At 43.4% G+C, this 12570-nt stretch overlaps 2 protein-coding genes across 5 annotated transcripts in view; one reads left to right on the top strand and one right to left on the bottom strand.

The window, feature by feature from the left end:
• Positions 1–3320, bottom strand: part of SLC25A12 (solute carrier family 25 member 12) — a 237288-nt gene extending 233968 nt beyond the window's left edge. The window contains exon 1 of the mRNA XM_032292951.1: positions 3095–3320. Within this exon, the coding sequence (XP_032148842.1) occupies positions 3095–3112 (18 nt within the window). The 5' untranslated portion in view covers positions 3113–3320. The remainder of the gene's footprint in view (positions 1–3094) is intronic.
• METAP1D (methionyl aminopeptidase type 1D, mitochondrial) overlaps positions 2988–12570 on the top strand; it is a 92706-nt gene continuing 83123 nt past the window's right edge. The window contains exon 1 of one of the 4 annotated variants that reach the window (XM_032292955.1): positions 2988–3425. In XM_032292955.1, the coding sequence (XP_032148846.1) occupies positions 2999–3425 (427 nt within the window). In that variant the 5' untranslated portion in view covers positions 2988–2998. Of the gene's footprint in view, positions 3477–12570 lie in introns of all 4 variants that reach the window. The other 3 variants (XM_032292956.1, XM_032292957.1, XM_032292958.1) reach the window with 3 other exon arrangements.

Below are 12570 nucleotides of genomic sequence, written 5' to 3'. Positions count from 1 at the left end.
TGACCTGCTCCGTTTCCGACCTGGGCCGCTTCACCCCTCCTTAGGCAACCTGGTGGTTCCCCGCTCCTGGGAGGTCACCGTATTGATGCCAAACTTAGTGCGGACACCAGATTGGCATAGCCTACTACAGCCCAGAACTCCTGGACTCAAGTGATCCTCCCACCTCAGGTTCCCGAGTAGCTGGGGCTACAGGCATGCGCCACCGGGCCCACAGTATAAGTCTGTAATATCATTAAGTGAAGAAGGAGGAAAGAAAAGTTGACTTTTCAAGAATATGCATATCAGAATTTATGTCTTTTATAAATAAAAATATTTTAAAAGATGCAAATGAGATATGATCTTTTCAAAATCAAAGTAAAGACCTATAAAATAATAATCACAACATTCAAGAATGAATTTTTGGACATAAACTGAAGGTATTAAATTATCCTTTATTTCTTGAACCCTGGTTTTGAAAAGTTAGTCAACTTTTTTTTTTTTTTTGAGACAGTTTTGGTTTGTTGCCTAGGCTACAGTGTAGTGGCACAATCACAGCTCACTCCAACCTCAAACTCCTGGGCTCAAACGATCCTCTTGTCTCAGCCTTCCAAGTAGCTGGAAGTATAGGCATGTGCCACCATATCTAGCTGGTTTTAAAATTTTTTGTAGAGACGGGGTCTCACTATGTTGTCCAGGTGGGTCTCCAACCCCTGGGCTCAAGCAATCCTCCTGCCTTGGCTTCCCAAAGTGTTGAAATTACAGGTGTGAGCCACTGCTCTCAGCCAAATTATTCCATTTTTTAAATTCAAGAATCCCAAGAACAAAATCTGACTAATGGTGAGAATTCAAATCAGTGAAGTGCCATAATATAATTAACCTTCATTTCACAGATAGAAGCATGTACAGAAATGGAGTAGAGAAGTGACTCAGTAGTGGTTACTTTATTTAGAAATAAAAGCACTCTAATGCTCAAGATCACAGAATTTTAAAATTGCAAGCAATCCTAACTATCAGTGGTCTAGCCCTTTATGTTGTTGGTCACTAGGGATATATCCCATATATATACTTTTTTTTTGAGAGAGTCTTCCTCTGTGGCCCAGGCTGGAGTGCAGTGATGGGATCTCAGCTCACTTCAAACTCTACCTCCCAGATTCAAGCAATTATCCTTCCTCAGCCTCCGAGTAGCCAGGATTACGGGCGTGTGTCACCATTCCTGGCTAATTTTTGTACTTTTAGTAGAGACTGGTTTCACCATGTTACCAAGTTGGTCTCAAACTCCTGGCCTCAAGTGATCTGCCTGCCCCCACCTCCCAAAGTGCTGGGATTACAGGCATGAGCCACAACACCCAGCCTATATCCCATAAATTGTTGATTTTGGTGGACATGTGCTGGCAGCTTTTAACCCTTCTACTGTGAGAAGGATGTGTATGAGAGAAGCCAGATCAAGGGTCAGTGGATGAGCTATTACCTGTGCAAGTTCATATTTGCTTCGTTTCTAGCTCATCCCAGATGTCTACACTCAATGCTCAACTTATCGAGGATTTCTTCACTGGTTTCCACTACTGCTGGTGCCACCTGGGTCCTCATAGTGTTTTCTTTTCCTTCTAGTTGTAGGAGAATAAAACATTCATTTATTTTCCAAGGGTTGGCTGAGTTAAATCACATGAACATGTGTTCTATTTCAGATGTGTTTGAAACTGAGCTTGATGCCTTACAGAATTTTGCTAGGGATGTCTAGATTTTTTTTTCTAGGGTTTTTTTTTTTTTTGCACGCTTCTTGAGACTCTGTGGTCGGCTAACTCTCAGGTGCCTTTGCTGCACTCAGATTGTTGGCTTCAGTTATACAGAGGACAGATTTAACACATTCAAAAATGCTCTCCCTGGAATTGAACTGTTTATAAAAGGTAGGGCTTGAAGTAACCCGTAGGAGTACATTTTATTCTCACCCTTGTACATCTTATTTACCTTGATGGAAAGCATTATTTCTCTTTATCTTTCAAGGTGACCCAAAAGCATCCAAAACCAGGTCTCCAAGAATTACAGCATGTGTCCTCTAACGAAATGCCAACATTCACTCTCTTTAAAAGTAAAAATATCAAGATTATATACTCATTAAAAAGAGTAAGTTTGAACTAAGTAAGCTAAGATTTGATGTCTATGACGAGTGGAACGGAAAAAGCAAGTTGTAACAGCAAGTATATCATTCTATTTAAAATACACATTTGCCTGTGTGTAAAAGGCAAAGATCTGGACTGAGCACACGTGGTGAACTGGAGAGTGGGACTGTGGTGTGTAGAGAGGGCGAGGAAGGGGCTTGCACTTTTTCCTGAACTCATTTCTGAATTGTTCTGAATTGTCTAGATTATTCACTGAGTGTGTAGTGCTTAAATTTAATTAGAAGACATCACACACATTCACCGAGAATCCTTATCAATCTTTACTGCATTTAAAGTCTGGAAACCGTTAGTTACATTCTCAGTTTGACTGGTTTCGTGCAGAGTTCAATTCCTTCACCTGACATTCCTTGGGTATCGGGTTCTGTGCCGGGCACGGAGGCTACTAAGATGAATAACACTTGGTCCATGACAGCATTGGGTCTACCCCAGAACACAGGTAAGAGAGACAGTGAATTTGGTAAAAACGGGCGCCGTCATCAACAGGCATACATCAGCTCCCTCATTTGAGTCATAATTGGCCTTCTGTAGGCTTCATTTCTTGGCAATGCAATTGGCAGGCGTCATCCTTTTATACTTAAACTCCAAATTTAGGATTAAGACTCCAGTTAATACTGCCAAGCAGGAGGCGTCCTTGGGGAAAGAGAAGTCTCCTGAACATACCCACCGGGGTACCTAGAATAGATTCTGCAGCGGCACACAGATCCTGTGTTGTCTGGAGTCTCTGCTGAGTAATGTAGATTCTGGGACAGCAAAAGGGAAGCTGTGACTTTGAACCAAATTTTACCTTTCAATTGAATCCAGGGGAATAATTTGCAACAGAGTGGCAGACGATGCAAAGTGCTATGTTGAACACTAGATTGTGCTTTATTTTTTCCGCCCAACTTCACGTTTCCATGCACCAAAATGTTGATGCTATAAATATTGGATGCCACGCTTACCTGACAGGCTTCTTCCATCCCACCTGGGCGCGGGGGCTCAGAGCGAGGGCGCGAGCCGCGGCTGGAGCCCGCCTCTCGCGGCCGGAGCGGGCTCGGCCGGCCGCGGGTTCTGCTGCTTGCCCGGGTGCCCCAGTAGCTTCCCCGCCAGGGCTCCCGCAGTCAGCCCCCGGCGCGCACGCGCGCTCCCCTCGGGAGGCTTCGGCGCCTCAGGGCTTCGGCAAGGCTGCGACTGGCCGGCTCCAGCGGGCGGGGCAGCGAGCGAGTGCTAGCGGCCACGTGACCGGCGCTAACATGGCGGCGCCTACCGGCGTCCACTTGCTCGTCCGCAGAGGTAAGCGCGTGGAAGACAGCCCGGTTGAGGGTTCGCACGGTCGCTCACTCGGTACGCAGCTGGGTCCAAAGAGATACACACCCGCGCTCAGACTTCTTGGCGCACACGATTGTACTTTCAGTCTTTACGGACACACGCAGGCACACTCGATGCCACACACACCGCAGGAACACACGCAAAAATTTGTTCACTGATCACCGGCCTAGACCACGTCACCACGTGGCATCTATTCGCAATTACTCCTTGAAATTTACGGGCCATTGTCTGAAGTTTTCTTCCCCAACTTCGGTTGTATCATTAGTGTAACATACATTGATTCTTTATGCCGAGCAAGGAAACCTATGATAACTCTGAAATGCATCTGGACATCTGTTTCCTTCCCTAGAGCTTTTTATGTTGGCATGTCTTTTGGGGGCTTGCAAAATGTGATTGTTTTCTTCCAGTGACTTAAGAAGAGAAGAAAGGATGCTTGGGTAGTTCTAAATAGGTTTTATCCTGCGTGACTGTTGAGATTTTAGTAAATATACAAATACCGTTGCAGCAGAGTTGGGGAAATCTTTGTTGGATTTGAACTAGGTTGTGAATCTTTGTTGGAAAGAACCAGGAAGTTCTTTCAAGGACGGAAGAAGAGGAAAACTAGCATATTTTGAGGAGCTACTTAAGTGTCAGGCATGTAGGAATAGTTTTGTGAGGTAAATATTTTCATAGCTACTGTTTATTAAGTGCTTTTTAAGTACACGATACTGTGTTAGGCGCCTTACATATACTGGATTCCTTTTAAAACTCAACGAGTGAGACACTCTCTGTACAAAAGAAAAATTTAAAAATTAGGTGAGTGTGGTGGCACATGCCTGTAGTCTCAGCTATTCTAGGGTTTGAGGTGGGAGGATCACTTGAATCGAGAGGCTGCAGTGAGCCATGATCATACCAGTGCACTCCAGACTTGGCCATAGAGTGAGACCCTGTCTCAAAAACAAAAATTCAATGAGTTAGGAATTATTTTCTCTTTGCAGAAGGGAAAAATGAGGCTAGAGAGGTTAAGTAATATGACTAAGGTCACACAAATGGTAAGAGGCAGAATGTTCATTTGAACATGACTCTAATTTTTATTTTATTTTTTTGAGACAGAATCTTGCTGTATGACCCAGGCTGTAGTGCAGTGGCACGATCTCGGCTCAAGGCATCCTCGGATGCCTGGGTTCAAGCGATTCCCCTGTCTCAGCCTCCTGAGTAGCTGGAACTACAGGCGCGTGCCACCATGCGCCTGTAGTAGAGACGGGGTTTCATCATGTTGGCCAGGATGGTGTCGATCTCCTGACCTCCTGATCTGCCCACCTTGGCCTCCCAAAGTGCTGGGATTACAGGGGTGAGCTGAGGCACCCAGCCATTTTTCTTGGTAGACTTATTCCTCTGTACTGCATGACATGGTCACTCCGTAGAAGTCAGTGTGTAAAGTTCAGCCGAGACAGTACAGGATGAGTGTAAGAAGTGAAGTGGGACCAGGCACAGTGGCTCACACCTGTAATCCCAGCACTTTGGGAGGACAAAAGGGGTGGATCATTTGAGGTCAGGAGTTTGAGACCAGCCTAGCCAACATGGTAAAACCCTGTCTCAACTAAAATATAAAATTAGCTGGGGGTGGTGGCACATACCTGTAATCTCAGCTACTCGGGAGACTGAGGTAGAAGAATCGCCCGCACCTGGGAGGCAGAGATTGCAGTGAGCCGAGATCTTGTCACTGCACAACAGCCTGGGTGATGAGTGAGACTTTGTCTTAGAAAAAAAAAATAATAATAAGTGAAGAGGAAGATATTTTTAGAGAGGAAGAAGCTTGATAATCTAATAGGCTTCAGTATTTCAGGTTTAGTGGAGATGAGAAAGGAGCCACAGGAAGATTTGAGGGGAGAGGTGTATGGGGAAGCTGATGTAGGGAGCATTTTGGACTGGTTGCATGGAGGAATAGAGATCAGCATGAGAGTGTAGCTTTGTGAAAAGAGAACCAGTTTACATCTCTTAAGATCTGGGCTCCAGGCCTGGCAAGGTGGCTAATGCCTGTAATATTACCCAGCACTTTGGGAGGCTGGGTAATCACTTGAGGCCAGGTGGATCACTTGAGGCCAGGAGTTCAAGACCAGCCTGGCCAACATCGTGAAACCTTGTCTCTCTACAGAAATACAAAAATTAGCTGGGTGTAGTGGCACTTGCTTGTAATCCCAGCACCTTGGGAGGCGGAGGTGGGTGGATCACGAGGTCAAGAGATCGAGACCATCCTGGTCAATATGGTGAAACCCCGTCTCTACTAAAAATACAAAAATTAGTTGGGCATGGTGGTGCATGCCTGTAGTCCCAGCTACTCGGGAGGCTGAGGCAGGAGAATTGCTTGAACCCAGGAGGCGGAGGTTGCGGTGAGCTGAGGTCCCGTCATTGCACTCCAACCTTGGTAACGAGCGAAACTCCGTCTCAAAAAAAAAAAAGTATACTGAATTGAGAGGCTGTTAGCTGTTAAGACTTGTTCTCCATCATGGTCTAGGGAGGGATGGGTAGAAACTATGAGTAGTGACATTGGAAAGAGGAAAAGACAGATCAGCCTCTTGAAACCAAGAGAGAAGATAACCAGGGCCTTTAAGGGACTAAAATACTCCCAAGAATTAGCACTGGCAGGAAATCCGTTATTTAGAGTACAGAATCCCTGGGGCCCCAGGAACTGTCTCCTCTCTCAGTCTGTCACTCCCAGCCCTCACTTCACTAGAATCCCTGGTCTAGCTCAGGCCACTAAGCAAAATTCCAGTGAGCATGGGAAGGAATGAGGAAGGCAAGCGATATGATTTGGCTCTGTGTTCCCACCTAAATCTCACCTAGAATTGTTATAATCCCGTCAAGGGTGGGATCAGGTAGAGATAATTGTGTCTTGGGGGTGGTTTCCCCCATGCTGTTCTTGTGATAATGAATGAGTCTCAACAAGATCTGAGGGTTTTTGTTTTGTTTTGTTTTTTGAGACAGAGTCTTGCTCTGTCGCCAGGCTGGCATGCAGTGGCTTGATCTCGGCTCACTGCAACCTCCACCTCCCGGGTTCAAGCGATTCCCCTGCCTTAGCCTCCTGAGTAGCTGGGAGTACAGGTGTGCACCACCGTGCCTGGCTAGTCGTTTGTGTTTCAGTAGAGGCAGGGTATAATTGTGTTGGCCAGAATGGTCTCAATCTCCTGACCTTGTGACCCACCCGCCTCAGCCTCCCAAAGTTCTGGGATTACAGGCGTGAGCCACTGCGCCTGGCTGATCTGATGGTTTTATAAGCATCTGGCATTTTCTCCTGCTTGCACTCATTCTCTCTCCTGCCAACTTGTGAAGAGGTGCCTTCTGCCATGATTGTACGTTTCCTGAGGCCTCCCTAGCCATGCGGAACTGTGAGTCAATTAACCTCTTTTCTTTATAAATTACACATTCTCAGGTATTTCTTCATATTGTTGTGAGAACAGACTAATACAGCGAGTTAGGGTATATTTTCTTCTTCTTTTTCTTTTTTTGAGATGGAGTCTGGCTCTGTCAAACTTGATTCAAGTTGCTGCAAAAGACATTATTTTGTTCCTTTCTATGGCTGAGTAGTACTCCATGGTGTCTGTATACCATATATATATATATTTTTTATTTTTATTTTTATTTTTATTTTTTTTGAGACAGAGTCTCTCTCTGTCACTCAGGCTGGAATGCAGTGGCATAATCTCGGCTCACTACAGCCTCCACCTCCCAGGTTCAAGCTATTCTCCTGCCTCAACCTCCTGAGTAGCCAGGACCACAGGCACCCACCACCACGCCCGGCTAATTTTTGTATTGGCCAGGCTGGTCTTGAACTCCCAACCTCAAATGATCCACCCACCTCGGCCTCCCGAAGTGCTGCGATTATAGGCATGAGCCACAATGTATACCACATTTGATTTATCTACTCGTTGGTTGATGTGAAACAGCTTTCTGTATTACAAATAGTTCCCATCTCCCATTAAAATTTTGAAATTTCAATGCATACTACAGGACAAGTAGACCCTCAATGATGAATGCTTTGTAGTCATTAAAAAGAATGATGTTGACCTGTATTTGTTGATATGGAATAATGTCCACAAAATACGTTATTTGGGAAAAGCAAGTTACAGGACAATATAAGATATTCACATTTTTTTTGTTTTGTTTTGTTTTTTTTTACGGAGCCTCATTCTGTTGCCCAGGCTGGAGTGCAGTGGCACAATCTTGGCTTATTGCAACCTCTGCCTCCCAGGTTCAAGCAATTCTCCTGCCTTAGCCTCCTGAGTAGCTGGGATTACAGGCACGTGCCACAATGCCTGGCTAGTTTTTGTATTTTTAGTAGAGATGGGGTTTTACTGTGTTGGTCAGGCTGGTCTTGAACTCCTGACCTTGTGATCCACCTGCCTCAGCCTCCCAAAGTGCTGGGATTGCAGGTGTGAGCCACCGTGCCTACAATATTCACATTTTGTAAATAAAATATCAGTATTTCTGTGTGTGTGTATGTGTGTCTACGTGTATAACATGTATACACACAGAGATAATATGACATACACCTAGATATTTACAGTTTCTGTGAAATGCCCACTTTACTCAAGCATTAGAAATCCATAAAAATCAGTGGGGATGCTACCTATCTTAGGGAACTTGGCAAAGATGGGAGGAGTATGTATGCAGAGCTTCATTTGAACAGCATCTTGTCTTATAACTGAAACCACTTGTTCTTGTGAAGATTGAATTTTCTTTTTTAGCTTTTCAATATGGAGACTGTTAACATAATGCAAAAGTAGAGAGAACAGTACAATGAACTCCCACATAGCCATCATCTAGTTACCGTAGTCATCAACCTATGGCCACTGTTGTTCATCTATATCCCCAGCCACTTTGCTTTCCCACAGCTGGATTTTTTGAAGCATATTCCAGACATATTTCATCTGTAGATTTTTCACTATGTATCTCTAAAAGATAGGGAGCCTTTTTTTTTTCTTCTTAGGTTGTACATATCAGTTCTAGAATTTGCATTATAATTTCCATTTCTCTGTGGGGATTTCCCACCTGTTCATTCATTATGTTCATCTTTTCCTTTAAGTACTTGAACACACATATTTATAATAGCTTTTTAAAAGTCTGTTAATTCTATTATTGGGTCACCTCAGAATCCGTTTCTGTTTTATTGACTGCTTTTGTGTGTGTGTGTGTGTGTATTACATTTTCCTGCTTCTTCACATGTCATGTAATTTTTAAATTTTATTTTATTTTATTTTAATTTTTTTAAAGAAGGGCCTTGTTCTATCACCCAGGCTGGAATACAGTGGCACAATCATAGCTCACTGCAACCTAAAACTCCTAGGCTCAAGCGATCCTCTTGCCTCACCCTTCCAAGTATCTGGAACTATAGGCACACACCACCATTTCTGGCTAATCATGTGATATTTAATTTTATAAGTGACATGACAGATAATATCTTGGTGGAGATTATGTCGTTTTTCTTTAACATATATTTTAAATAACTGACAGACAGTTTGTTAAATGTGTTTGATTCTGCCAGGCTTGGTTTTTATTCTCTGTTAGGATGAATCTATTTGTGCTTTGCCATTAGTTCTAGGGGTTGGCTGAGGCCATTGTGGGCTCATGTGTTGTATTATTTTCTTTTAAGATTCATCAGTCTGCACTGCCTAATATCCAAGATATTAGATATAGTTGCTTCACACGTTTTGTCTAGTTGCTTAAGAGAGACAAAACATACCAGTTATGCTGACATGGACAGAAAAGAATATTAATTTTTTTTTTAATGGAGTCTCACTCTGTCACCCAGGCTGAAGCGCAGTGGCACATTCTCAGCTCACTGCAACCTCCTCCTCCCGGTTCAAGCAATTCTCCTGCCTCAGCCTCCTGTGTAGCTGGAATTACAGGCATGTGCCACCATGCCCAGATAGTTTTTGTATTTTTAGTAGACCCAGAGTTTGACCATGTTGACTAGGCTGGTCTCCAACTCATGACCTCAAGCGATCTGCCCACCTCAGTCTCCCAAAGTGCTGGGATTACAGAAGTGAGCCACCGTGCCTGGCTGGATATTATTATTTTTTAAAAATCTACAGGTTTACTTTCCCCTTTTTTTTTTTGAAAATTATTTGTTGAAGCAACTGGTTAGTCTGTTGGTCGTGTGAAGCCGCATTTTCTAGATTTTGCTGATTGTATTATATTCCACAGGACTTGTTGAAGATGTTCCTCTCTAAAATGGTAATTAGATTGAAGGCCTGACTTAAGTTAGACATTTTTTGTTACAAGTACTTCATAGAGTGTTGCTGTTGGAGACATTAGTGGCCATTGGCAGTCATTACCTGGCTCATTAGGAGTTTACAAAATGACAATATTTTAATTAAATTACTTCTTTATCAGCTAGAAACCATCTACAAAGAGAAACTTTCTCATCAAGTATTCCATTACCCTGACAAGCCCTGTCCTAGCAAGGAAGTTAAATGGTTTGTTCTCTTTACCAGTTTTAAAAATACCATAGTCCTCCCCTTATCCAATGGCGATATGTTCTAAGACCCCAATGATGTCTGAAGCCGCAGATGGTACTGAACCCTGCACTGTGCTGTACTATGCTTTTTCCTATACACACATATCTGTAGTTAATAAATTAGGCACAGTATGAAATTAACAACAATCACTAAAAATGGAACAGTTTTAACACTAGACTATAATAAAGGGTGAATGTGGTCTCTCAAAATATCTTTTTGCACTGTGCTCACCCTTTTTTTTCTGATGATGTGAGATGACAAAATGCTTACCTGATGACATGAAGTGAGCTGAATGAGAAGGCAGTGTGATGTGATTTTAGACTACATGTCTGAAGGAGAATCATCTGTTGAAGGAGAATCATCTGCTTCAGGTGATCCTGGATCACTGAGCCTTGACAGTGTCAACTGTTGGATGTCAGGAGCAGAGGATGTAGATGACTAACGGGTGTGTAGTGTACAGGGCGTGGACCTACTGAAAAAGGGAGGATTTATGTCCTGAGCAGAATGGAGTGGGCCAGTGTGAGATTTCATCATGCTGTGCAGAACGGTGTGCAATTTAAAAACTTGCGAATTGTTTATTTCTGGAATTTTCTATTTAATATTTTCAGACCTTGATTGACCTTGGATAACTGAAACTCTTATCTAAGAGGCAACTACCGTAACAGGTTTATCCTCTGAAAGTGATCAATGAATTTTTGTTTAGAGTCATTATATGGGTTAATTTTTTAAAAATATGGGTTTATTTACTTATTTTTATTTATTTATTGTTTGAGATAGAGTTTTGCTCTTGTTGCCCAGACTGGAGTGCAATAGCACAATCTTGGCTCACCACAACTTCTGCCTCCTGGGTTCAAGTGATTCTCCTGCCTCAGTCTTCCAAGTAGCTGGGCTTACAGGCATGGACCACCACACCTGGCTAATTTTGTATTTTTAGTAGAGACGGCATTTCTCCATGTTGGTCAGCCTGGTCTCAAACCCGTGACCTCAGGTGATCCGCCCACCTCAGCCTCGCAAAGTACTGGGATTACAGACGTGAGCCATTGCGTCCTATTTATATGGGCTTATTTTTAATTGTGTATCTACTTTAATTTTGTGAAAGTATATGACATGATCACACAGTGTTGAAATTGTGAGGCAGGATTGCAAGATTCAAGATAGAAGAGCTATTGACAGAAGTAGCATTTCTAAAATATGGAATTTAAGAAATTCTTACTATACCTTAATGTTAGAGTGGAAGATTGTAGGGTAAGAGAGGATTGAACATCCTCCTGAGCTTCTTGCAAATTGGGTCTCAAGGTATTAGGCATTCGCATTATAACAAGATGCTCATTTCTGCATATAGTGAAATATCAGACCTTGTGCTTAGGATAAATAGAACTATGATTCTTAACACCCAAAGAGTGATTATGTATAGGAAGATAAGGTAACTAGTCAAGTTCTGGTTTTGAATCTTTTCCCTACAAATTATTATCACATGAATTTTAAAAGTAACTTAAATTTCCACTCTACTTTGCCATAAACTTAAAACTGCTCTAAAAAAATGAAGTGTGTTTTAGAAAAAGTTAACTAAGTGAAAACACCTAGCATAAGAAATGTCTTTTTCCCTTTAGCAGATATGCCTCTTTTGCCCCTGTGTCTGTACTCTGTTGGTTGAAGCAATCACAAGGTAGCCCATCAGATTCAAGGGAGGAGACATAGACCCATACATGCAAAATTTTGCATATATTTTTGTATCTGTACTCTCTCTTTGAGTATCAGAATTCTTTTTCTTTTTTTGAGGCAGAGTCTCGCTCTGTTGCCCAGGCTGGAGTGCAGTGGTGTGATCTTGGCCCACTGCAACCTCCACCTCTCCTGCCTCAGTCGCCCATGTAGCTGGGATTACAGATGCGTGCCACCATGCCCGGCTAATTTTTGTCTTTTTAATAGAGATGGAGGCTGGGCGTGGTGGCTCATGCCTGTGAGCCCAGCACTTTGGGAGGCTAAGGCAGGTGGATCACAAGGTCATTAAGTTTGAGACCACCCTGGCCAACAGGGTGAAACTCCATCTCTACTAAAAATACAAAAATTAGCCAAGTGTGCTGGCATGTGCCTGTAGTCCAGAGGCTAAGGCAGGAGAATTGCTTGAACCCGGGAGGTGGTGGTTGCAGTGAGCCAAGATTGTGCCACTGCATTCCAGTCTGGGCAACACAGAGAGACTCTGTCTCAACAACAACAACAAAAAAGTAGAGACCAGGTTTCACCATGTTAGCCAGGCTGGTCTTGAACTCTTGACTTCAGGTGATCCGCCCACCTTGGCCTCCCAAAGTGCTGGGATTACAGGTGTGAGCCACTGTGCCTGGCCTCAAAATTCTTTTCGATACTTCTCCCATCAAGCGGTGGAATCTTTGTCTCTTTCCCTCAAATCTAGACTGTCCTGTGACAGCTTCAACCAAAAGAGAATGGGGAGGTGATGCTATAGGACTTTCGAGGCTGTCGTAAAGCGGGGTACAGCTTCTGCCTTGTTCACGGGAACCTTTCTGCTCAGAGCTTGAGCTGCCTTGTGAGAGACCCAAGTACCCTGGGACTGCCATGCCTTGAGAAAGCCAAGCTGCTTGCAGAGGCCACGTGAAAGT

Source organism: Sapajus apella, unplaced genomic scaffold (assembly GCF_009761245.1).
Source record: "Sapajus apella isolate SASKATOON/1434 unplaced genomic scaffold, GSC_monkey_1.0 scaffold28, whole genome shotgun sequence".
Lineage (NCBI taxonomy): Eukaryota > Metazoa > Chordata > Mammalia > Primates > Cebidae > Sapajus > Sapajus apella.
Note: the sequence above shows the minus strand (reverse complement) of the source record. Positions and strands in the feature narration are given on the sequence as shown.